The 27,121-nt window shown below is 42.8% G+C and overlaps 1 protein-coding gene across 4 annotated transcripts; it reads left to right on the forward strand.

The window, feature by feature from the left end:
* The first annotated feature begins 21 nt into the window (after positions 1–21).
* Positions 22–26,953, forward strand: GTF3C2 (general transcription factor IIIC subunit 2). Of its 4 annotated transcripts, XM_070572991.1 has the most exons (20): positions 22–149; positions 3,503–4,105; positions 13,235–13,506; positions 13,670–13,991; positions 14,588–14,873; positions 16,759–16,853; positions 17,269–17,346; positions 17,492–17,590; positions 18,896–19,123; positions 19,297–19,408; positions 19,625–19,733; positions 21,367–21,392; positions 21,575–21,704; positions 23,574–23,718; positions 23,826–23,987; positions 24,180–24,267; positions 24,540–24,668; positions 25,192–25,344; positions 25,496–25,603; positions 25,904–26,953. In XM_070572991.1, exons 3-20 carry the CDS (start codon positions 13,260–13,262, stop codon positions 26,120–26,122), a joined length of 2,736 nt encoding a protein of 911 aa, XP_070429092.1. In that variant the 5' UTR covers positions 22–149; positions 3,503–4,105; positions 13,235–13,259; the 3' UTR covers positions 26,123–26,953. The 4 variants fall into 4 exon arrangements, with proteins under 4 accessions (XP_070429092.1, XP_008511220.2, XP_070429093.1 ...); XM_008512998.2 differs by lacking the exon at positions 22–149 and having other exon boundaries at positions 2,281–4,105; XM_070572992.1 differs by lacking the exons at positions 22–149; positions 3,503–4,105 and adding an exon at positions 4,127–4,349.
* The last annotated feature ends 168 nt before the right edge of the window (positions 26,954–27,121 follow it).

The raw sequence follows: 27,121 nt of genomic DNA on the forward strand, positions 1-27,121 counted from the left end.
CTGCCTTTGTATCTCTTTTAGCATCACCACCACTTAGATTAGGAGTCCAGACTCTCCAACCCCTCTTAGCACATTCTGCCAACCTCGACCTTTGTGGAGACCCTCTCAAGTGACTAGCTCCATACCAGTGCTTTGGGGCCAAAGTGAAGGTCAGTATGGAAGCCAAAAACTATCCAAGTCATCAAGCATTTATTGAGCATCTATGTGCCAGACACTGAGCTAGATATGAGGAGGACCCTTAAGGACAAATGAGTCCTATCTTTAGTATTTTAGTATTATGATTGTATTAATATTTATATTAAATTGATATATTAATATTTAAATAATTATATATTAATATATGAATGTTTAGTATCCTTAGTATTAAGTACTTACTGTGTGTCAGAAACTGTTCTAATCTCTTTTTTATCCATTTAGGAAGATTAATACAACTCTATGAAGTGATATTTTACAGATGAGAAAACAGAGGCACAGAGAGGTTATCTGCCAAGGCAACACAGCTAAGGCACAGAGAGGTTAAGTTACCTGCCCAAGGTAACGTGGCCACTAACGAAACCAGCAGGTGATCTCAGGCATTCTGGATCCAGAGACTGTGCCCTTAACTTTTATGCTATCTGCCATTAAGGAGCATGCCTCATGGCAAAGAAAGACAGACAATATCTACAGGATGAGATAAATTCTACTAGTAGTATGAACAGAGTTTCTTTGAAGCAACCAAGGATAATGCCAGGAGATTTAGTAAGGTTGGAGAAGATTTCACAGGTAACATCTGACCTAGTCTTTGAAGGATAAGATGTTTCCCAGTGGGAAAAGGATGGGAAGGCAGATCAGCAGAGGAAATAGCTTGAACACAAAGACAGAACAGACCTTAAAATAAGTAGCCAATCCCAAAGTGTCAAGTAGCGTGGTGAGATTAAAACCAAGGCTTATGTGGAGAGTGAGTGATAAAGCTGCAAAGGTAGGTCAAGTTGGGGCCAGATTGTGAGTCTACCCATTTTGGTTAGCCTAAAAAAAGTCATCCGTTGTGTGTGTATTTTTTTTTTTTTTTTGAGGAAGATTAGCCTTGAGCTAACTACTGCCAATCCTCCTCTTTTTGCCGAGGAAGACTGGCCTTGAGCTAACATCCATGCCCATCTTCCTTTACTTTATACATGGGATGCCTACCACAGCATGGCTTTTGCCAAGCAGTGCCATGTCTACACCCGGGATCTGAACCGATGAACCCCGGGCCACTGAGAAGCAGAATGTGCGAACTTAACCGCTGTGCCACCAGGCCAGCACCCTGTGTGTGTATTTTATTGAAAAATTTCAAGCAGCACAGAAGTAGAGTGAACTATACAAAGAATTGCCATCAACAGATGCAATAATTATCAAGATTTGTCACGTTTGCTTTCTTTTCATTTCTCTTTTTTTCTTGGCTGAAATTACTCTAGAGCAAATCCCAGACATTATATGATTTTACTCCTACAAACTTCAGTGTGTATCTCTAAAAAATCTGGAAATTTACAATATTATTAGACTTACTGAATTTTTTCTTAGTGTTGTCTAATCTATAATCGAATTTCCTTGAGTGTCTCAAAAATGGTTTTTTTACAGTTGGTTTGTTTAAATCAGGAGCCAAACAAATCTACACATTATATTTGGTTATTATGTCAAGTTTCTTGTAATCAAAAGCAGTCTCCCCAGCCTCCCTTCTTTTTTCATGACATTGACTTGTTCCAGAAACCAGCTTTTTATTGTGTTTTATATTGTATTTTATTGTGCCTCATATCAGGAGGCAAATAATGTTTGGTTGGTCCATTTTTGGTGTTGAATGGGTTCAGTTTTAGTTTTAAATTTTAAAGTTTCCCAACAAGCTTTCATTTTAGAGGTACTATCCACTGGTGCTTGTTGCCTGAATTATTTCATTAGAGGATGCAGAATGGTGATTTTTTTCCTGATTGTATCATTCTTTCCATATTGACTAGTTGATAATCTTCTATAAAGAACTCGCTCTCATCAGTTAGTTATTCTAAATTATAATTCATATTGAAAAGACAGGATAAATGTTTAATTCTTTCCTTTTACTTGCCAGTTTTCAGGAAATGATCACTAGTTACTTCCAGTGGTATACAATGAGTAGTTGATTTTTTGGCTTTCTCTCAAAAAGATCATTATGAATTCATGGGTTTTTATATATTGAGCATACCACTCAATTATCAAAATTAAGCGGAGGATCCACAGGGTCAGCTCTATGCTTTAGAAAGTTAACTGGTAGAGATTAGAGGCAGAGAAACTGATCACTTGAAAGATTGCCTATTAATCAAAATTACAAATGCACCTAAATTTAGAGGAATTTATGCTACTCATATAGTTCCACATGTTCGAAGTTACTTAGATACAAGGTTATTTATAGCAGCATTTTTTATAATTGCAAAAGACTAGAAACCACCTAAATATCCATTAATATTAGTAGGGGGACTAATTAAATTATACTACATTCATTTAAGTAGATGCTAAGCAGTCATAACAAAGAATGAGGAAAGTTTTTATGTATAGAAATGGAATACTCTCCAAGGTACACTCAGTTAAAAGAACCAAGGTGCAGGACAGTGTGTGTAGCTGCTGTTTGAATTAAAATAGGGAAAGATATATATGTATTTCCATGTGTGTATAAATACTAAAATATCTTGGACTTGTGACAAGAAACATTACATAATTGCCTGTGAGGATGTGGTCTGGGAGGCTAGAGACAGGTGGAAGGGAGTCTTCACTTGATACCCTAAGTATCTTGAATTTTGAGCCATGTGAATGTCTTATTCCAAAAATAAAGACATTTATTAATATAAAAAGGAGATTTTATAGTAGTTCAAGTCAAAGGTAGCCCAATCTGAGGTAACAGGAATGGAGAGGAGACAGATTGATTCATTATAGAAGTAATGTTTGCAGCTTAGAGCTGGCCATCAGACAAGCACTGAAGATATGTTGTATTAGGGGAACTGCAGCCTCAATTGCTCCGAATTTTCTGCTTTCGAAAAGAAGTTGGTCCTAAGCCACAATGCAGCCTTAGCTTGCCCTTAGACCACTAAGAGGGGTGGTGTGGGAGCTCCTTTACTCCCACTTTTAAGTCTTAGCTAGCTTCTCCCACGCTTTTCTTAAATGTTTTGTGTAACCAAGAGAATTTAATAGGTGAGACTATTTGGGAAGAGAAAGATTGGTTTACCCCACCCCTTCCTGTCTGTATTTATATATCTGAACTCTCCTGCTCAGTATGTGAAGACCTGTGAAATTTATACAAGAAAGGACAAAAGTTTGTTACATTCTTTCTTCACTCGCAGGCCATCTCCCAGGGAGGGAGTGGGGCAAGGCCTGTGTGACCAAGGGCAGGGTCCAAGGCCGAGGCTCACTCGAGTGCAGCGTCCCCACGCCAGGTTTTTCTGCTCCTGTACTTTCCCTTTCCTGCCCTTTTTCCAAGCCCCCTTTCACTGTGTTTCTGTCTCCGGTCCATCTTTGACTTCTCAAGTGGCCGGATCTGTGGGGCTGCCCCGCGGCGGAGACGGGAGTCATTCTCTGGCGGCCTGCGGTAAGGATTCCTTTGTCTCCCAGTCTCTGTCTTCGGCTCGAACCGCGCCGGGCCTGCGGGTACACTCTCACATCCAGCCTGGCCCTGCCCGCCACAGACCCAGTAGTCTTAAAGGAAGCCAGCACTCTGCGCTCGGAAGCGACAGCCAGGCCTGGGCGCCCGCACACTCGAGGCTCCCGTAGAGGCCGCGTGGGAACCCGCGGGGGCGCGACGACCCTCACCGCGCAGGCGTCAATCTTCCCTTCTTGACACTGCAATTCCCATCAGGCCATGCAGCGTTCCCGGTGTCGATGAAGCCCCGGAGCTTCGCCCGCTCCGAAAGGGCTCGGGGACTCTCGCCGCACTGCATTATGGAATACATAGTCTAATAGAAAACGTCTTTGGGCACAAACTCTAGACCAAGCTCACGTGTTTACCTTATGCGCTGGGCGGGGGGTGGACGGGTGCGTCCATGAAGAGCAGCTACCAGATTTCGTCATAAAACCGCGACCAGACAGGCGGCGCCATCTTCGAACTTGGACTTCCGGAAGGACTTTGGTGAGGGTGAGTGTACCGCAGCGGGTTGTGCGGGGGCCCCACAATTACTCCTCCCGCTTCTTTTTCGGTAGCACTATGATATTTGGGACCAACTCCCAGCTCCGCTATTCTTTCTCTGTACAGCATCGCGACCTCCAGCCCCTGCGCTCCTACAGAAACCATCATGCTCCCCCACCTCCTTCCCCACGGTGGCAACCGTGCATCCCCCATCTCTACTAACCACGGGTCTTGCCTTCTTTCCCCACGCAGTGTACGTAACACAGTATCCTGTATCCCGGCCCCAGCGCTGCTTACATTGCGTCCCTCCGACTTTGCGAACCTACAGTAGTCCTCAGCTTTGGAAACTCAGGGCTCTTCCTCCGGCACAGGCTAGTGGTAAAAGCTGCCCCCACGCCAGGACTGAGGAAGGGCAGGCGATCACCCCTAGAATGATAGCGGGTCAATCTCCTCATTCTGCTGTGTCCCAGCCTTTTCCTCGATGAGGCTCTTCTAACCTCGAGGGTTGTGCCCCGCGCGCTGCAACCCCATTGGCGCAGCCAAGGGCCAGTTATGTTTCCCTGTTTAGTCCTTTTATCCCACGGCGGTCTGCTGGGGAAGACAGAGGTGTCGACTCCAACCTTACCTTTGGTAACTCACTTTGTTAGAGCGGTGTAGGGTATGGCCAAGACTTCGGCTTAGCGGCATATTGTTATATAAACTTGTCATTCCTGTGCCATCGTCGTTTTTTTGCTATCCCTTATCAACTGTACTATTATTTTCTTAATAGTTTTCTTTAAATTGATATTTATTTATTTTTTGAGAAAGAATAGCCCTGAGCTAACTGCTGCCAATCCTCCTCTTTTTGCTGAGGAAGGCTGGCCCTGAGCTGAAATCCGTGCCCATCTTCCTCTGCCTTATACGTGGGATGTCTACCACAGCATGGCTTGCCAAGTGGTGCCATGTTCGCACTGGGGATCCAGGCCGGCGAACCCCAGGCCACCGAAGCAGAACGTGGGCACTTAACCGCTGTGCCACCGGGCCAGCCCCCTGATTTATTTTTAAAGTTTCAATGCTTTAGTCTCGTTCTGAGCAACATAGATAAAACCATGGGTTTTATGGGCCATTTGTAGTTTTTTTATACAAGGTAAAATAAAAACACAATTAGATGAAATTGTTCATTTTTGTACTACTAAAATCATCTTGCATACCACCAGTTGTACCATAGGAACACTTTGGGAAACAGTGTATTAGACCAAACTATGTTTAAAGTAATTCCATACTTGAGGAACAGTGTTATCTAATTACTTTCCTTGGCTGGGGAGGTCAGGCTGGCAGCCTGGAGCAGCGTGGAACCAGACCAGTTGAGGTGCAAATGTAAAATTTTATAAACTCTAGTACAAACTTACTAAGCCTCCCTTCTTTTACTTGTGTCCAAAATCTGCATTGTGAAATCATAAACGGAAATTAGCCACCATAGCCTGCTACTGTCTTCTAGAGAAGTGAATTATTAAAGAGATTTTTGTACCTTGACAAGTTAGTCATTCAATCAACAAAGGTTAATCATTGCACTTACCATCTACCAGGTTCTGGATACAAAAGTGAATCAGATAGACAAGATTCCTAGCTTATAAAACGTTCAGGGAAGATAGATATGAAATAAGGAAATCACTTATCGTAAGGAAAATTCCAGATGGACTAAAGAGCGACGTGTAATATCCAAAACTGGAAAAAATATTAGAAGAAAATAAAATTGGATATATTTATATTAGTGGGGTAGGAAGTGCCTTTTTAAGACATAAAACAGAAGCCATAAAGGAGAAGATTGAGAAATTTAACATAAAATTTAATTTCAGTTTAGCAAGAAACATTATAAAGTTGTTTTTTTTTTTTAAGATTTTATTATTTCCTTTTTCTCCCCAAAGCCCCCTGGTACATAGTTGTATATTCTTCGTTGTGGGTTCTGCTAGTTGTGGTATGTGGGACGCTGCCTCAGCGTGGTCTGATGAGCAGTGCCATGTCCGCGCCCAGGATTCGAACCAACGAAACACTGGGCCGCCTGCAGCGGAGTGCGCGAACTTAACCACTCGGCCACGGGGCCAGCCCCATAAATAAAGTTTTTTAAACAGTAGATACAGAGAGACAATATTTGCAGCATAAATAACAAACTTTACAGATCAGTAAGGAAAAGATTGATTTGTCTTACAGAAATTTGGGCAAATTATATCGATAGGCAATTCATAAAAGACATAGATGTCCAACAGATAAAAAGAAGTTGCTGACCTCAATTATGAGGACAATGCAAATAAATACAATAGGGAAGAATTCTTTCTCTCATCAGATTGGCAAAAGTTAAAGTTAGATAATCAATTCATACTGATATACAGTTAGTGGGAGTATAGATTGATTTTCATTTTGGTAGCTGTTTGGCATTATCTGTTAAGTTTTGAGATGTGTATACTCTTTAACCCAATACAGTGATTGCACTTCAGATGATTATTCCAGGAAAATAATTTCTCATTAAGGAAGAGATCGGTACTAAAATTTCATTGCAATATTGTTTGTAATATATTGTAATCCAGTTGTCCATTAAATGAGGAATATCCAAATAAACTGTAATTCTATAGGACACCAGATAGTATCTAAGAAGAATGAGATATATGTACATGCACTGATATGGAATATCTTTAGGATATATATGGAAATTCTTTTTAACTGATATCTGTTTGACTGGCTTCCTGTGTTAACTGACATCCCCCATTTTCTCTGTAAACGTACCGACTGATGCCCGTGGCACTGAATGCTCCAGGGCTGTAGGCTTTTCTCCTGTAGGCTTGGTCACTCTTCTCCCACTAGTTGAGTTGAATTCTTGCCAAGAGTCATTGTATTGGTTCCCAGTATTTTTTTATGTCAGTTGATTTGTTATTATATTTATATAATTGTGACATATATGTAAATTTTAAAGAAATTTGAGTGTGAAAGAGTTATGTTTTTTAAGACTAAGTTGAAATGTGGCGGGTACACAGGTGTTTTATAGTTATTCTTTATATTCTACACATATTTACAAGTATTTTGTATCAACTAAAAATTTTATTGAAACAATTTTAAAAAAGAAAGAAAGCAAAAAGTTAAATGCTTTGGAAAGACAAAAGAGATGAGTTTGTGGACAAGCTGCCAAATAGGTGTGAGTGAGACAACTGTAAAAGACCGAGGAAAATTTCTGAAACTCTGGAAGGTTACTGCACTTGAATTGCTCCTCAAGAAAAGAGAATGTTTCACTAAAGCAGTGGTGAGTAGTGTCAGTGCTGCTGAGCAGTCAAGTTAAACGAGACTGAGAGAAGTGTCCCTTGGATTAATTGACACAGCAATTATTGATGACTTTAGTTTCAGTGATGGTTTGGGGGCAGTATCCTAGTTAGGATAAAGAAGGGTGATTGATTAACATCAAGGGCAGACAACTCTTTAAAAGTTTGACTGTGAGAGGGAGGAAGAATATGTGTTGAAGGATAGTTGTATATGTGTTAAGATGAGAATTATACATGTATTTCAATGCAGTTTGGAAGGAGCTAATAGAGAGGAAAAGGATAAACAACTCCAGTTTCCTTAGGAGGTGGGAGAATGGGGCTAGAACACAAGTGGAAGATTTGGCCTTAGAAAGTGGATGAGGGGTTCAGATGCAGGGAGTGTTAGGCTACTTGACAAGAAATTGGAGTAATCCCATCTAATGGCTTTGGTTTTTGTTTTGGAAATCTGAGGCAACGTCATCTACTGAGAACCAGGGGATCAGATATTGGAGAGGAGAGGATGTGGGAGCTGAATAAAGAGAAAGTGTGATTGCTAGTGCTTGGCAGCTTAGATGCATACGTGGAGAAGAGGGATGGTTGGTTCATCTAGGGCTTAAATTTTGCCAGGCCTGTGGAACAAAAAGGAAGTTCATAATATCAACAAGAGTTTGATTAAAAGAAAGGAATCTAAACTAGATAGTTGTGGCCCACACAGGGAGAAATTGGAGAAATCAATGGCTAGTGGCTTGGTATGGTTGAAGAATAGACACAGTGATGTAGTTGATCAGTCTAGCTATAATGATGGGAGGTTGTGATCAGATAGTAGGATGTCTTAGTGATTTGGGAGGTTAAAAGGTTTTGTGTGATGACAAGGTCCAGGATGTGACAGTGGAGTGAGTAGCAGTGGTTTAGCTGAATGTTAGGAGCTTCCCAAGGAACAAGGTTTTTATAAGATGGAGAGGGCTATTAGTCTAAAAGTGGCATTGGAGAGGAATTGGGAAGATACTGATCCTGCTTTCTGCCCTGGGGTAAGTGGCATGTGAGGGAATGAGCAAGCTCCACTTGAGATTCTGGAAAGCTAGAAATTTCATTCCTGGATTTTTTTTCACCCAAGATTCTCAATATGATTTAGCTCTTGCCAATCAAATGTGTTCTTGAAGAACTCAAATTTGGACCTGAGTTTAGGGAGGAGAGAGGCAGACCAGGAGGCAGTGCATTTTGCTGATACAGGTTGTGGCAGTGATATGGTTCTGGATCTGGGACCCAGAGAAGTGTCTTCCCCATTTAGTCAGGTGACTTTCTGATTATTGCAGAGGCAGCTTGTTTACACAGCCAACAGCTATGGCAGGTGGCTTCCCACCTTTTTGGACCAGCAGCTGTAAAACAACTTCCCAATTTGACAAGCACTTGTTCCTTAAGTGTTTTTGGCCCCACCCCTCCCAATGATCCTCTATGCAGCTGGTTCTCAAACTTGAGTGTGCATCAGAATCACTTAAAGGGATTGTTATAACATAAAGTGCTGGCCCCGTCCCAGAATTTCTGATTCAGTAGGCCTGGAGTAGGAATGGAAATTTGCATTTTAACGAATGGATCCAGGATCACACTTTGAGAACCACTGATGTGAGCCATTTAATACCCTTTAATAAATCCCTTTTAGCTTCAACTGGCTAGCGAGGATTCTGTTCTATGTAACTGAACCTTGACAAATGTTTTATTCACATCTTCTCTGTCCTTACATATTTGATCGGTCAATAATTAAAAGAAGTAGTTCTTGTATTTCCTGAAGGTTTTCTTTTATGTATTTTGATGCTATGTTATTTGATGTCTAAATGTCCATGACATTTCTGTCTTTTATATGATTTGAACTTTTATCCATTGTAAAGTGCTCCTTTTTTGTCCCATTTAATATTTTTTCCCTGAATTCAGCTTTGCTATTACTATCAAAACTCCTCTCTTCTTTTGCTTACCTTTGTTCTGTATATTTTAATTCACCTTTTTACTTTCAGCTTGTAGAGTTCTTTTGTTTGAGACATCTCTTAAAAAGCATGTAGTTGTTTGGCTTTTTAAGTCAATCCAAATCTTTATTCTTTCAATGATTGAATTTATCTGATACATTTTTGTTGTTAAAATACATGTTTTATCTTGCTTCTGTGATCTTTGTTGGTTTTTTTTTTCTTTTGTGTGTGTTTCCTTTATTTTCAGTTTTTCATTGTGTGGTCTTTTAAAAAGTTCCTTCTGGTTCTTATGGCCTACTGTGTATTTTGGCAGCAGCATAGTATACTGTTTTTAGGTCTATTAAACATCTAAATGGTATTAATAAACCTATATTTTTTAATTTATCAACCTTAGAAGCAAAATTAGTATACTTCTTCTTTTGTCTTAGTCTACTACAATCAGAACATTGGTATTTTTACATTGTGCAGCCTTTAAAATTTTTAAGTTAGAGGGGCCGGCCCCTGTGGCCGAGTGGTTAACTTCGCGCACCCCGCTTGGGCGGCCCAGGGTTTCACTGGTTCAGATCATGGGCGCGGACGTGGCACTGCTCGTCAGGCCATGCTGAGGTGGCATCCCACATACCACAACTAGAAGAACCTACAACTAAAATATATACAACTATGTACTCGGGAGCTTTGGGGAGAAAAAGGAAAAATAAAATCTTTAAAAAAAATTTTAAGTTAGAGTCTGTTTTATAGCTGTAGTTACCATGGTTATTTAAACTCGATTGATGTGTCACTGGATTAAATGCTTAGCTGCCGATCTTTTCATAACACAACTTCTCTTAGAAAGTTCTTTGTATTGATTTGTCTTTCATTGGCTAAATTAGAGCTTCGAGTGGATGTTTTTTAAGTAAGGGTGCTTAAGATTTATAATTCCTAGAAACTTGCATATTGAGAATGCCATCCTGTTTCCTTTACATGAATGACATCCCAGTTAAGTAAAGAATTCTCTTGATTCTCCTAGTGTTTCTTTATCTTCTGGCATCAAATGTTTCTGAGAATTCTGAGGCTGATCTGATTTTTTTTCCCCTTCATAGGAGAAATTTAGTATCTTCAGATATTTCTTGGTCTTGATGATTCTTTAGTTTCCCTTTTACACCATAAGCCTTTTTGATCTATAGACTGAGATCTTCCTTTGTTTCAGGAAAGTATTCTTTTATTTTTTACTTTATTTATTTATTATTTTTTTTAAAGATTTTTTTTTTTAACTGAGGACACTATTCCATCACCACTACTCAGCTTCTTCTTTTTTTGTTTTTGTTTTAAAGATGGGCACCTGGGCTAACAACTGTTGCCAATCTTTTGTTTGTTTGTTTTTCTGCTTTATCTCCCCAAACCCCCCTGGTACATAGTTGTATATCTTAGTTGCAGGTCCTTCTAGTTGTTGTGGGATGTGGGACGCTGCCTCAACAGGGCCTGACAAGCGGTGCCATGTCTGCGCCCAGGATCCGAACCAGTAAAACCCTAGGCTGCCGAAGCAGAGCGTGCGAACTTAACCACTCGGCCACAGAGCTGGCTCTTAAAGATTTTATCTTTCCTTTTTCTACCCAAAGACCCCGGTACATAGTTGTGTATTTTTTTTAGTTGTGGGTCCTTCTGGTTGTGGCATGTGGGATGCCGCCTCAGCACAGCTTGATGAGCCGTGCCATGTCTGTGCCCAGGATCCGAACAGGCAAAACCCTGGGCCGCTGAAGCGGAGCACGCGAACTTAACCATTCAGCCACGGGACGGCCCCTATTTTTAATTTTTTTTATTTCAGGAAATTTCCTTCTGTTTTTGAACATTTTTTTTCTATTCCCATTTTTCTTCTCTTTTCTTTAGGAACATCAATTATTCATATGTTGGCTCCCCACTTTCTCTTTTCATCCATACTGTCTTCTCACCAATGACTTTTATTTCTTTGCAGTCATTGTGGTTTTTCTCAAACCTATCCTTCATATCACTGATTCTCTTTTCAGCAGTGTAGTTTCAACATTCTGTTTCTCCTCTGGTTTTCATTTCTATGATTTTTTTTTTTTTACCGAGGAAGATTAGCCCTGAGCTAACATCAGCCAATCCTCCTCTTTTTTTCTGAGGAAGAGTGGCACTGAGCTAACGTCCATGCCCATCTTCCTCTACTTTATATGTGGGACGCCTACCATAGCATGGCTTGCCATGTGGTGCCATGTCCACACACACCCAGGATCTGAACCGGGAACCCTGGGCTGCCAAACCGGAACGTGCACACTTAACCGCTGCACCACCGGGCCGGCCCCAATCTGGCTTCTGGTTTTTTTGTTTTTGTTTTTGTTTTTTTTGTGTGTGTGAGGAAGATTAGCCCTGAGCTAACTACTGCCAATCCTCCTCAGTGATTTAATTCTTTTACTCAGTTTCTTTCCTTCCGAATGCCAGCTCACTTTGTACCTTGCCATTGTTTTATTTCTTCTTTGATCTCTTGTTTCTTGGATTCCTTGGTTTTTTTGAAAGTATACAGCTCTTGTTGGATATTTTCTTCTGATTTCTGGAGTCTTTCTTTGAAAGGGTGCTTTTCGTCTTTTTTCGTTTGTGTCCTTTTTATTCTTTCTGTGATATCTTTATGTGGTCTCATTTGGATCCTTTTTGCTTATTACTAATTTTGAATGAAGTGGTTCTGTCAGGGGTTGCTGTTTACCAAAGAACTATGTACGTGGATTCTTATTGGCTCTGTTTACCTTGGTATTGTTACGTTGCATCTTTAGCACATGGTGTTATATTGTATCCTTAGCACCAGAGTTAGAGGGTTGGCTATTGTTGTAGTTTATAATCTGGTTAGACTTTAGCTTCTTCAAGAGAGACAGTTGGGAACTTTAATTTGTATGATATTTCTTATGATATTTGTATTAGCACACTTTTCCACTGAGACTGATGAATTCTTTATCCTTGAGACATATACAGACCTATGGAGGGTCCCTTCCTTGGATTTGAGCTATTTCTCCCCCTTGTCACACAGACAAGCAGCTTATTCTGGCCAAAAACTGGGCGCTTGTGGAGTTCTGTGTTGCTCAGGTTCTGTGTTTGATCATCAATGTTTTATTTATCTCTGTCGGTTTACTTTGGTCCATGGTTGTATAGCTGATTTCCTGGGTTTGAAGAAAATGAAGATTCATGACCAGTTTTTTAGTCCATTCTTCAATGTGGAAAAGGTCTTAATGTGGTAGGATGTTCCTTAATTGTCTCAGAGCCTACCATCTCTCCCATCCAGGTAAGAGAGTGATGGCAGGGCACTAGAGAACTCTTGCTTATTCTTAAATAAATCTGTTGTTTGACTAATATTCACAAGGATGGAAGTTAGCTCGAGGCAATCTCCTTCAACTTGATCTAATTTTATAGTATCCGGCAGCTATTCTTTATAATCTCTTTTAGGAAGTTGTGACTGTAGATTCGTAACAGTGGTTTCTCGCTCTCTTTTTTTATTTGAGGGGGAGAGGTGATTCATTTCATTGGTTTTCAGGGAGAGGAGTTAAATAATTGTTCATTCACTGCAATATCCTTACAAGAAACCTATGAGCTTTAAATTAAATAATGTAAATAAAGCACTTAGTACCGTGCTTGGCACATAGAAGCATTTAATAAATGGTAGCTTTATTATTATTTGTTTGTTTATTGTCAGCTCCATTAGCATGTAAGTTCCACAAGGACAGGGACCTTGTCTGTCTTGCTTATTGTCATATTACCAGTTCCTGAAATAGTATCTACGTATAGAAGATACTTAGTAATTATTGTTGAATGAATGAATCATCAGGGAGCTTGCGTTTCAGGTTGGGGTAGGGGTGTGAGGGGAGAAAAGATAAGAAAGTAGAAAAGTCTGAGCCAGTGCAAATTACTTTTACCTTCTATTCATTTTATGTCTCTATATGCAGGGGCAGCCAATTTAGGGGATTGCTGATGGATGCCTGCGGGGTCGGCTGTGCTGCCCTTGGGGAGGCCGGCCCCGTGGGGAACATGACTGTGGTAGACTCTCCCAGAGAAGAGGTGCTAAACCAGTTTGACATCAAGGCCTCTTCAGAAACAACCAGTGCAAAGGCTTCCATAGAGATGTCGTTACCTACCCCTTTACCTGGATTTGAGGATTCTCTTAATGAGAAGAGGCTCCCTCCAAAACAGGAAAGCCTTTCCAGACTGGAACAGCAAGGTATGTACCTTGACCTTTCATCTTTTTATCTCCCCATGCTTACCTTAAAATGAAAGAGAGCAGGTTGAGCTCACAGGATCTTACAAACCTGGGTATGGTATAATCTATTCCAAAGAGGTTTGAGCTCTGGTCCCGTCTCACAGACCCATATTCTTCTCTACAGATCTTCCTTCAGAGATGTCAAAGGTCTCAAAGCCTAGGGCCTCAAAGCCTGGCCGGAAGAGAGGTGGTAGGACACGGAAAGGCCCAAAAAGGCCCCAACAACCTAATCCTCCATCAGCCCCTCTGGTTCCTGGTCTCTTAGATCAATCCAACCCTCTATCCACCCCCATGCCTAAGAAACGTGGTCGAAAGTCCAAGGCAGAGCTGCTACTGCTGAAGTTGTCAAAAGGCCTAGATCAGCCAGAATCTCCACCTCCAAAGAGGCCCCCTGAGGACTTTGAGACCCCTCCTGGGGAACGACCCCGCCGAAGGGCTGCCCAAGTGTAAGGATTGTGGGGCACAGCTTGGTGGAGGGAGGTTGGGGTGAAGGGATCAGGGTGGGGCACATATTGATGAGATGAGAAGACTATGTGAGGTGTCAGGTAAGCAGGGTTGGTGTCTGGGTTCTGGGGACTTGAGCAATCTAGCTCTTACCACAGCAACTTTAATCTGTTGCTAAATTTGTCTATCTAGGAGGTTTCTTTCCATGTCTTGTATCCTATCACATTTTTCACTTTCCTCCAGATCTTCATTGCAATTTTACTGCCCAGTAGATGTATCAGTATAAATGCGCCCTTCCCTTCTTTCTCTTTGTCTTCCTCAATGATCTTTGACTGTGGTAGAGTGAAAAGTGCTTTGGACTTGGAGTCGGAAGACCTGGGTTCAGATTCCACATATGTGATCTGAAACATCTTGGCCAAGTCACTTAACTTTCCTGGATTTCTGTTTCTTCATCTGTCAAAGGGGAAAGAGAAATTAATAGCTGCTTTACAGGGTCACTGGGAGGATCCAGTGAGATAAGAATCAGCCAAGTGTCTGGAAAAGTGGGCTCTCAGTTAAGTGTTTGTGAGTATGGCTCTGACTCCACCCTATCCCACAGGGCACTTCTATATCTCCAGGAACTGGCTGAAGAGCTCTCAACAGCCCTGCCTGCTCCAGTGTCCTGTCCTGAGAGCCCCAAGGTGAGCAGCCCTACCAAACCGAAGAAAAGCCGCCAGCAGGGAGCCTGTCAAGGTGGAGAAGAAGAGGATGATACTGCACAGGACGAAGACTTTGTTCTCCAGGTTGAGGCTGAAGATGGAGAAGAAAGTGAGGCCCCAAGTGAGAGCTCTTCCGAGCCCGAGCCTGCAGTGCCTCGAAGCATCCCACGAGGACCTACTTCAGGGGTAACCTGAATGGACAAGAAAGTGAATGGGGAAATAGTTGGTAGGATTATTAGGGGATCAGCAGGGTGTCCAGAAGGAAAGCTTTGGCCTAGTAACTATGTTGGCCAAAATAGGTAAAAGAAGAAAGGGACAACCTCAAAAACAATTGAGATTGTGGGGCTGAGGGTGTAAGTAAATAAGATTATTCATTCCTATATTGAGCATCTACTCTGTGCTAGGAAACACAAATGTGAATAAGACAGAGTCCTGCCTCACAAGGTTCACAGTGTGATAAGTGCTATACCGGGAGTGAACAAAAGGCTTTACGTATACAGAGTAAGGGTGACTAACTGCTTAGGCTTCACAGAGAAATGATAGTTGAGCTAGGTCTTGAAAGGAATAGAAGTGTGCCAGAGAGGATGGTTTTCCCAGAAATTGATTATGCTGCAGCATATGGCCTGGAGTAAAGAGATGGGGGAGATTAAACTAGAGAGGATGAAAAAACTAAGATTGGTAGGAGCCAATAAAGGTTGTGTGTGTTTAATTGTTGTAAAATAGACATTTACATAAAATTTACTGTTTTAAGATATACAACTCTGTGTCACACAGTGCGTTCACGGTGTTGTGCAACCATCACCACTATCCATTTCCAAAACTTTTTCATCATCCCAAACAGAAACTCTATACAACAAAGATTTTTAAGTAGAAAAATAACATCAGTTAGGAAAATAGGTCAATTTGCAGTTGACAATTAGAAGACTGCTTTAATTACGCAGGTAGTGAGGGCCTGAATCAAGCAGTGAACAAAGAGAAGGTCGGGGGCAGATTGAAGAGATTACAAGGGAATTAACAGGAGTTGGGAGTTGAAGGAAAGGACCAAGTGGGAGTTTCCAGCTTAGATGGTGCTCTCATACACTGAACTTGGGAATACAGGAAGAATGGGGGACGCAGGAGGGGTGAAGGTGGGCGGGGGAGGTGATGAGTTCACTTTCTGACATGTTGAGGTACAGGTGCTGGTGGGCCATGGGCCATCCCTCTGGAGACATTTGATTGGCAGTCATGTACAAATATGAGACCAGTGCCTTATTTGTCTCAAGTGCACACTTAAGGGAACACCAAAACCTTCAGTAATCAAGATAAATATTTTGATGCAACATTTTAAAAATCAAAATTAATGCAACAAATCTATGATGAACAAAATATCAAAATTTTAAACAGATAGGAACTGTATTACTGATTTTTCCTTTTGCTTCAGGCTCTGATATGGCTCAGCACCACGCAGTAGGGATCTAGAATTTGTAGAAAAGTTGAAACTGGGTAAAGTTTACATTTACTAAGATGTAAACTTGAGCACAACCAGAAGGACCTACAACTAGAATATACATCTATGTACTGGGGGACTTTGGGGAGAAGAAGAAGGAGAAAGATGAAACTTGATAATCAGGCATAAAAATGGTAGTTAAAGCCATGGGACATGGGATGAGATTACCAGGAGTAGGTGTATAGAGTGTTGAGAATAAGACAGGACTCTGGGAAATACTATCATTGACCAAACCTATCAGGAGGGAGAGCGTGCAAGGGAATATTAGAGAGGTAGGAAAGAGGAGAGACTACCAGGAGGGCAGGAGTTTCAAGAAGCAAATGGGAATCCTCTGAATCAATGCCATGGAGACACTGAGGAAGATGAACAGAAAATAGATAACAGGTTTTGTAGTTTTGATGGAGGAGTAGGAGCAGAAGGTAGAGAAGTCATTGTAGTGTTTGAAACATAAATCTTAAGGTGGTGATTGGGCAGAGGTTAGAGGGGAAGTAGTGCCAGGAAAAATAAAAGCTGGGAAAGCTGTCTCCTGGGGACTTTCTCTAGCCTATAAAATTCTCTCCCTTACCTCTTCAATTTGATCCTCAGAAGCAGAAGCCACACTGCCGGGGAGTGGCTCCTAATGGCTTACCAAATCACATCATGGCTCCTGTTTGGAAGTGCCTCCATCTCACCAAGGACCAGTGAGACTTGGGGACTGGGGGCTGGGGGGATGAAAGGGTGTGGTGGAATGCAAAGGACGATCTAGAAGTGGGGCTGTGGGAAAGATGGAAGGCTTTCACAGGGCAGAACACTGAAGACATTTATGACTAAAAGGCACTGATCCAAAGGCAAGAGCCCTAGGGTGTACTGTCCAGTATGGTAGCCATTAGCTGCATGTGGCCTTTTAAATTAATTTAAAAATTAAATAAAATTAAAAGTCCAGTTTTTCAGTTGCACTAGCCACATTTCAAGTGCCCAGTAGCTACTTGGAGCTAGCAGCTAGTATATTGGACAGCACAGATAATAGACCACTTCCATCATCACAGAAAGTTCTGTTGGGCAGCACTGCTCTAGAATTTCTCTCCTCCTTCATTAATGCTTCTTCTGTTCCTCCAGCCGAGAACAGAAACATTCATACTGGGAGTTTGCAGAATGGATTCCTTTAGCCTGGAAGTGGCACTTGTTATCTGAACTGTAAGTTGAAGAGACATTTCTAGAGCCTAGGAGGGGTAACACCACAGGAGACAGAAGGGTGACAGAGGACTCTAGATTTATAATGGGAATCTTGGGATGGGTGATACTCTTCCAAATTCAGGCTGTTCCCTTTGTCTTCCCCTAGTGAGGCAGCTCCCTACCTGCCGCAGGAGGAGAAGTCTCCACTGTTTTCTGTACAACGTGAAGGACTTCCTGAAGATGGCACACTCTACCGAATAAACAGGTGAAGATTGCATCTCTTTTTCTGATTGGAGGAGACAGAAATAGGAAAAATGAATGTTGAAAGGGATGATAGATTGGCCCTGTTCTTTCCTGATCCTGGTCCAGTTGGTCCCAAGGGTAGGAGTCCTGGCTACATCTGGTCAACCCTATCTAGTCTGCAGTGCTCATCACTGACTGCGAGAAGCTAGGGAAATTGAGGGTCAAACCAGATTACAAGGTCACATCTACTCAGATAGACCTGCACAGGCTGGTCCTAAAGAGAACACTAGTAAACCAGAACGCGCAGCACATCATCTTTGAAGGTGAACTAGAGCTAGACAGACTTGGGGAAGGAAAGGAGGAAAACACAAATGGTGGCTAGGACTATTCTCACCTCTAGACTGTTCTTGATATTCTGGCCCTTGCTTGATATTCCTGCCAGTTCATACTGGCTCGAGGTGGAGCTCCCATTCTGTCCTCATTACCTTTTTTTTTCCTTTTTTGAGGAAGATTAGCCCTGAGCTAACATTGGCTGCCCATCCTCCTCCTTTTGCTGAGGAAGACTGGCCCTGAGCTAACATCTGTGCCTATCTTCCTCTACTTTATACATAGGACTCCTGCCACAGCATGGCTTGCCAAGTGGTGCCATGTCCCCATCCGGGCTCTGAACTGTTGAAGCCCGTGCTGCCGAAGTGGAATGTGTGCACTTAACCGCTATGCCACTGGGCCAGCCCACCTTTTTTTTTTTTATTTTTTTAGAGCAATTTTAAGTTCACAGCAAAATTGAGAGGAAAGTATAGAGATTTCCCATATATGCCTGTCCGCACACATACACAACCTACCCTGTGATCAACATCTCCTACCAGAGTGGTACATTTGTTACAGTTGATGACCTACAATGACCCATCATCACTGAAAGTCTGTAGGTTACCTTAGGGTTTACTCTTGGTCTTGTGCATTCTATGTGTTTGGACAAATGTATAATGACATGTACCCATCATTATGGTATCATACAGAGTATTTTCACTGCCCTAAAGATCTGCCTATTCATCCCTTCCCCCTACTCCAGTCCCTGGCTATCACTGATCTTTTTACTAGCTCCAAAGTTTGCCTTTTCCAGAATGTCATTTGGTTGGAATCATACAGTATGTAGCCTTTTCAGGTGGGCTTCTTTCACTTAGTAATATGTATTTAAGGTTCCTCCGTGTCTTTTCATGGCTTGATAGCTCATTTCTTTTTAGTGCCAAATAATATTCCATTGTCTGGATGTATCACAGTTTATTTATCCATTCACCTAATTAACTCTTCTTTATTCACTTTTCTCTAGATTTAGCTCTATCACAGCACACCCAGAGCGCTGGGATGTGTCCTTCTTCACGGGGGGACCACTCTGGGCTCTGGACTGGTGCCCTGTGCCAGAGGGGGCAGCAGCCTCTCAGTATGTGGCCCTTTTCTCCAGCCCTGACATGAATGAGACACACCCACTGAGCCAGCTTCATTCGGGTCCTGGGCTGCTCCAGCTCTGGGGCCTTGGGACCTTGCAGCAAGAAAGCTGGTGAGGTGGGGCTGGGACACTACCGTGGGAGGGTGGTTGAGGAGGAGAGAAGGATGGAGCTGGGCAGAGCAGGTGGGGAGAGCTTGGACTGGGTTGAGATGAGGGGATGCAGGCTCTGGCAGCCCTTGGCCCCTCCTTCTTAACCATTCTCCCCACATGCTTTCTCTCCTCAGTCCTGGCAACAGGGCCCACTTTGTCTATGGGATTGCGTGTGACCATGGCTGCATCTGGGACCTCAAATTCTGCCCCAGTGGAGCATGGGAGCTTCCAGGCACCCCTCGGAAGGTACCTCCCAGTTGATTGTGGAATGGCCCTAGAACTCAGAGCCAGGACAGAGAAGCCCTGGGCGTTCTCAGAGTTGGAGGAAGGGAGGTGGGAGACTGGTGGATGGAGTTTTTCCATCAACTATGTATTATATTTTCTGGGACCAGAACCTCAAAAGTTTTCTGAGAGGTGCCTGAAGGCAGCAAGCCTCAGCACACGTCTGGTCTCACCCTCTAGGCTCCTCTCCTGCCTCGATTGGGTCTCTTGGCTCTTGCCTGCTCAGATGGGAAGGTGCTGCTGTTCAGTCTTCCCCATCCTGAGGCCCTGCTGGCTCAGCAGCCACTAGGTGAGTAGCACAGCAAGGGGAATGAGGCCACTGTAGCTGTGGCCAGAGCTTAGCAGGGCCTGTGCCTCTCCCCTGAAACCCATCTAGGCCTAATCTCTCTTACTCAGTCACACCACCCATTCTGACTTTACAGATTTTGTTCTTGACTTCTCTCTTTAGCAGCCTGCAAGTGCTACTGTCTTTCACAGTCTTTTTTTTTTTTAATTTTTAATTTAATTTTATTGTTACTTTTTTTTATTTTGAGGAAGATTAGCCCTGGGCTAACATCTGTCAATCCTCTTCTTTTTGCTGAGGAAGACTGGCCCTGAACTAATATCCGTGCCCATCTTCTTCTGCTTTATATGTGGGACGCCTGCCACGGCATGGCTTACCAAGCGGTGCCATGTCAGCACCCGAGATCCAAACCGGCGAACCCCAGGCTGCCAAAGCAGATCATGTGAACCTAACTGCTGTGCCACCGAGCTGGTTCTGCTTTTTTTTGAGGAAGATTAGCCCTGAGCTAACATCGGCTGCCAATCCTCCTGTTTTTGCTTAGGAAGACTGGCCCTGAGCTAACATCCATCCTCATCTTCCTCTACTTTATATGTGGGACACCTACCACAGCATGGCTTGCCAAGCGGTGCCATGTCCACACCCAGGATCCGAATCGGCGAACCCCAGGCTGCCGAAGCGGAACGTGCAAACTTAACTGCTGCGCCACTGGGCCGGCCCCTCTTTCACAGTCTTATAACTGCACTCTTTCAACACATTACCTTTCATCTCCCCCTCTTCTTTGTTCTCTTTCTGTGCTCTCAGGACTTCTCCCTCCTGCTGCCACAGTTAATTGGCTGTGTAAAGAGCTGTTAAAGGCTGAGGCTGGCAGATGGGACTCGTCTCCCCTGCCACAGTCTTCGTGTCCCCCCTTGTCCTTTCCTGCCCTCACCACCACACATACACATGAATACACTCTTGGTTGTAAAGAGAGGGAGAGAATATAGAGCTGAAGATAAGCAACAAGAAGAAGGGGTCAGGGAAAGGCAGCTCCTATTTGGTGAATTTGTTTTTCAATAGTTCTGAGTAAAGAAGAGGGCACCCAGGTTTGAACCCTGAGAAATCCTCTGTTTGGTGGTCTGGTGGAGGAGTGGATTGAGGAGGGCGTGAGAGGTGAGGACGTGAAGACAGAATGTAGAAATTCTTTCAAGTAGTTTGGCTGTGAAGGAAAACAAATAAATGAAGGTGGTGGCTGGAGGTGAATAAGGGGTAAAGGAAGCGTTTTGTTGGTTTGTTTGACTTAGATAGGAGACAATAGTGCACGTTTTTGTGTGAATGTGAACATAACCCAGTAGGGAGAGAGAAAGTGGATAATGCAGGAGAAAGGAAGGATATCAAATGAGCAAAGTTCTAGAAAAGGTGAGAGAGGACTAGAAGAGAGCAGAGTGGAGGAACTAGCCATTCTGCTAGGAATAACGGTGCTATCAGGTGTGACAGGGAAAGAAGAAGATGAGCAGATACAGATGGGTTCATGTTCTGATGGTGGAAAGATAAGAGCGCAAGGGAAGGTCATGATTGAAAGTGCTGATCTAAGAGCAAGGCCTGATTAGGACCTCAGTGCTCTGGATCCAAAGCGTCAGTGACTGCTCTTCTTCCCTCACAGATGCAGTGAAGCCCGCCATCTATAAGGTGAGTGAGGAACTCGCTCCGTTAGCCGAGGCTCCGTCTTCCAGAGCCTCCCCTTACTGATTTCACAGTGAGTCTCCTACCTCTGAAAAATCTCCCCAGTCTCTGGATTGAACACTGATTTGTGCCTTTGTTCCAAACAGTGGGTATCCCTAACCCTAGTCCTGTCTCTTCTGTCCTTGCAGGCACAATGTGTGGCAACCCTTCAGGTGGGGTCTGTGCAAGCTTCGGACCCCTCCGAGTGTGGTCAGTGCCTTAGCCTGGCCTGGATGCCCACCCGGCCCCACCACCACCTGGCTGCTGGATACTATAATGGTAAAAAACAAAACAAAACGTAAGGAGCTATTGCTCTTTAAACTTTTATATATGCTTAGTTTTTGGTGGTTATTTCCTTTTGGTTCAGTTTTGGGCATTATGTAGTTAATAAATATTCAAGCAATATAAAAAAATACAAAGAAGAAAAAGGTCACTACAATTTTTCTACTCAGAAAAAATAATTGAGTTGATGAACATCATTTCATGGAGTTCTGTATGCATATATAAAGATAAAAAGATTCAATGGAGAGAAAGAATTTTATAAAAAGGAGATTTTATGCTATGAGTTATTTTAAATTGAAAAGTATTAAATTTAATTATACTTTAATTTTAAAGAAGACAAGTGAAACTGAAAGATTAGCTAAGCTCCCAGTAAATGTTCCTTTACCACAGAGACCTTGGTTCCTTAAAGACACTTGTAAGATGAAAAAGGAAAAAAAACGATTATAAATAACGTTAAGTAGCTTGTGTTATTAGGTTGTTGTTGTTAAGTGACAATTTCACTTTTAGACATTGTCGGTAGACTTTCTGCAAGGGAGGTAAGGAGATGAGCACTCTTAACACTTCTTCCTATCATCCCTCTCTCCGTCTTCTAATTGTGTTTCTTTTGGTGGTATTATTCTTACATTGTCAAAGTGCATGATACTTGATGCTGTTTTGTCTTAATTCCCAGCGTTATTTAATCTTAATTCTATATTAAAATGATTTCGTGTCTCCACCAGTCCTTTCATCTCGGTCTCCTCCTCCATTGCTGAATTATTTATATTGCTTAGCTATAATTCATTGTCAGTAAATTTTTTTAAGAAAGGTTCATACATTTCCTGACTTTATGTATAAAAGAAGTTTTAGCTACAAATATTTTCTTACTGTTCTTTAATTCGTGTTGTTGTTATTTATTTATTTTTTTTACCAAAGTTATCCTTTTGATTACCTCCTCCTCTGCCAGCCTGGTCAGAGGTCAGCTTGTTTTGGGTCAGCCGAGTTCATTTCTGTTTGTCCATTTGCTTTCTGTTCCTCTACATTTTGTTGCTTTTGCTCCTTGCCTGTTCTCTTTGTCTTAGAACAGAGTTGGCAAACATTTCCATAAAGGTCCAGATAGTGAATATTTTATGCTTTGTGGGTTGTTGGGCCATTGTTGGAACTACTCAACTCTTCCATTGTAAAGTGAAAGCAGCCATAGACATTAGGTAAACGAAGGGTGTGGCTGTGTTCCAATCAGACTTTATTTACCAAAACAGGTGACAGGCTGTATTTGGCCCATGAGCTGTAGTTTGTCAATCATTGTCCTAGAAGGTTTATGCTTTTTAAAAATCTCTTTACTTCTATTTAGTAGAGAGGAAAGGCTACTGGGTGCATTCAGCCTATCTTTCAACTACAGGTCCCAGACTAAGCTATTACTTTTTTTTTTTTTTTGAGGAAGATTAGCCCTGAACTAACATCTGCCGCCAATCCTCCTCTTTTTTGCCAAGGGAGACTGGCCCGGAGCTAACATCTGTGCCCATCTTCCTCTACTTTGTATGTGGAATGCCTGCCACAGCATGGCTTGGCAAGTAGTGCATGGGTCTGCACCTGGAATCCGAACCAGCGAACCCCGGGCCGCCAAAGCAGAACGTGTGAACTTAACTGCTGCACCACTTGGCCAGTCCCCTAAGCTATTACTTTTTGTTGATGAGAATTGGAGCTAAAATATCAAGTTGAGTCTTTAAACCCTGGAGGGAATGTTAGGTAGCTAATCATGATTCCTATATCCTTTCATAAGGGATCCTATCTGAGGGTAGAAGACAAAGGTCCTAGGAGCCCAGAGAAAGAAATTAGAGCAAGGAAGAGAAAACCTGCCTTTAATACCTACACATTCTGCCCCTACCTCAGGCATGGTGGTTTTCTGGAACCTTCCCACTAACTCACCCCTGCAGCGGATACGGCTCTCTGATGGTTCCTTGAAGCTCTACCCCTTCCAGTGTTTCCTAGCCCATGACCAGGCTGTGCGTACCCTTCAATGGTGCAAAGCTAACAGGTATAGAATAAGAGACTTGTGGATGTGGGAGGTAAAGACTGGGACAGGCTGACTCTTCCAGAGTGGTTCAGCTTTGATCTTCTCTCTCTTCTCCCACCTTTCCATAGTCATTTCCTAGTCTCTGCGGGGAGTGACCGGAAAATCAAATTCTGGGACCTTCGACGACCTTATGAACCAATAAACTCTATCAAGCGCTTCTTGAGTACAGAGCTCGCCTGGCTTCTCCCCTATAATGGTGTCACTGTGGCTCAGGACAACTGCTATGCCTCGTACGGCAGGATGGAAATAAGAGGAGCTCTGGGAACAGGCCCTAAGGGTTGGGGTGCAAAGTGTGCTGGATTGTTATGGGGAGAGAAGGGTTGAAAGTTGTTTCACTGAGATAGTTTGAATTTTGCAATCGGGGAGAAGAAATGAATCTAATCTTAGAAAAAGGAAGGTTTTATTTTCTCTTTCGCCTACAGTTTTGGACTCTGTGGAATTCATTATATTGATGCTGGTTACCTTGGTTTCAAGGCCTACTTTACTGCTCCTCGAAAAGGCACCGTCTGGGTAAGCCCTTCTCTTCAAAATCTTCATTACACAGGAAAACAATTCCTTTGCTCACCTAGTGGTGGTCAGGAAGAGGCAGTAGTTTTGGATAGAAGGAGAAGATAGGTGTGTGGTAACCATCATCAGGGACATGGGTTCTGGTAAACTCATTTTTGTTTATGTGTGTGTCTTTCCCTACTCAGACCGTGCAGTTGTTACCAGTTCACAGAACTGAATGACTATAAGTGAGTGAGTGAATGAATGAATGAAAGAAATCTGTCTCTTCCTATTAGAGTCTTTCAGGATCCGACTGGCTTGGGACAATAGCCGCAGGAGATATATCCGGAGAGCTCATTGCAGCTATATTGCCTGATATGGCACTGAACCCAATAAATGTCAAGCGACCTGTAGAGCGAAGATTCGTATGTATATGAATATTTACTAGCAGCACCATCTGTTGGGTCCTAATCCCCATGGCCTCCCGAATTAGTATTACAGATCAGTAGTAGAGTACAAACCAGTATTAGGTCTCCCAGCCCTGCTATTGTCCCTGAAAGTCTTAGTATAGAATTGTACATAATCTTCCCTACCCTAGTGCTTCTGAACATATGTTTAAACATACTACTTTCTTCCATCTTTAAGTCTCCTGCCCAAAACCAATATTATCTCTCTCTCTCTTTTTTTTTTTGGTGAGGAAGATTGGCCCTGAGCTAACATCTGTTGCCAATCTTCCTCTATTTTGTATGTAGGAGGCCACCACAGCATGGCTTGATGAGCTGTGTGTAGGTCCACACCCGGGGTCCGAACCACTGTGAACCACAGGCCGCCAAAGGAGAGTGCACAAACTTAACCACTACACCACCCAGCCAACCCCTCAATTTTGTCTCTTATACTTTTATTCTATCTTCAGTATTATAGAACCTAATCTCATGGTCTTCTTTCTAGCCTATATATAAAGCAGATCTGATGCCATATCAGGACAGTCCTGAAGGTCAAGACCACTCTTGTGCTTCATCTGGGACCCCTAACCCTCCCAAGGCTCGAACTTATGCTGAAACTGTCAACCATCACTACTTGCTCTTTCAAGACACAGATTTGGTAAATTGAGGCCAGGAGAATGGGTGTGGCATTAGAAAAAGTAGAAGACTTTAGTCCTTTTATACTAGGGAATCCTAAGGAGTTCCAGCGCAAAGCTGCCAGACTAAGAAGCTGCTCACTTTCTCTCTCCTATTACACCCTCCCTCCCCAGAGTTCATTCCATGGTCTGCTCCATAGAGAACCAATGCTGCGCATGCAGGAGGGAGAGGGGCATTCAAAGCTCTACCTGGACAGGCTGCAGCTAGAGGCTATTCACAAGGTGAGAACCTTGTCTCTTCTCTACCCTTCATTCTCGTTTTCTCCCAACTCTGGGCCTGTGATCAGTGAAATGGGAGATGAAAAGGTCGCAGAGACAGCTGAGAAGGGAAAACAACTCTAGCAACCTCACCCTCCAGAGCATGATAGACATACTTCATTCATTGTCTACTCATTCCTACCTTTCTTATTCCATTGTGGTCCTGTCTTTTCAGATCGTGGCTCATTTTTTTTTTCTTACAGCTAGGACTCACCCTAAAGTACCAACTGTGAGCACCTCTTTTGTTTTCTGTTCTCTTCACAGGTACGTTTCAGCCCAAACCTGGACTCCTATGGATGGCTGGTATCTGGGGGGCAGTCGGGGCTGGTTCGGATCCATTTTGTCCGTGGACTCACCTCCCCACTGGGCCACCGTATGCAGCTTGAAAGCCGAGCCCACTTCAGTGCTATGTTCCAACCATCCTCCCCTACTAAAGGGCCTGACTTCCCTCTAACCAGCCACCGCCTTCTGCCCAGTCCCTAGTCATGGTCCGCACAGGACCCTTGGAATGAAGTCTGCCAAGAACAAATGGCCCCCATGCACAGAGCCATAGGAACTGGGGCCTTCCTGGACAGTGATGCTGCCAGGCGTGGACTTTTACTCCTGCCTCCCCAGGACTCCTTAGAGCCCTCTTCTTCCACAGACTTCTGTCATCACAGCCCCCTGCGGGCAGGGGGGTTCTCCCTCCACAAACTCTCAAGGCTCCTCAGCCTAAAACTATAGCTCATGAGAAACACTCAGGCCTGACCTAGGCTTGGGAGTCAAATTGCTCATATTGAGCATATTGTGAAGTGGGTAAAGCTAAGTAAAGGTACTGGGTGTTTTTGAGACCACATGTGAGTGGGTGTTTGGAGAACTGGAAAGGGTATCTGCATGAAGGCTCCTGTTTGTCTGTATTCCAGGATCCAATGTTACTGCCTTCCATAATTTCCTGTTTAGAGTAACCAACACACAGGCCCATGAGAGGGTGATGGTAATTTATTGAACTGAAGCTGCTTATAGTACTTCTTTAGCTGAGAAACACCAGAAACACCCTACCAATAGAACAATGGCTCAGATCTTACTTGCTCCTGCTTATGAAATATTCCTGATGACTGGTCGTCTGACCCTATGTGAACAAGTCCAGACAGTCATGTTTTAAAAAAAAATCTTCCTTTATATCAAGTCAGAGAGTATATCTCTATAAATTTTACCATGGGTGTTAGGAAATCTAGTCATTCTTCCCTGTGACTGCCCTTTTAAGTATTTAACAATAGCTATCATGTGTTTCCCAAGTCTTTTCTTCTCTAGATTAAATATCTTTAGTTACTTTAACCATTCTTTTACACGTCATGATTTTTGATCTTTCATGATATTGTCACATTGTTGACTTATTAAACATGCTTAGCTACTTTATTTCAGCTTTCTCTATAGGAGGTGTTTAGAACCCAAGTACAGTAATGTATTGTTATATCTCATCTTGTTAGAGTCCTCTTGTGGGAT

Source organism: Equus przewalskii, chromosome 14 (genome assembly GCF_037783145.1).
Source record: "Equus przewalskii isolate Varuska chromosome 14, EquPr2, whole genome shotgun sequence".
Taxonomy (NCBI): Eukaryota; Metazoa; Chordata; class Mammalia; order Perissodactyla; family Equidae; genus Equus; species Equus przewalskii.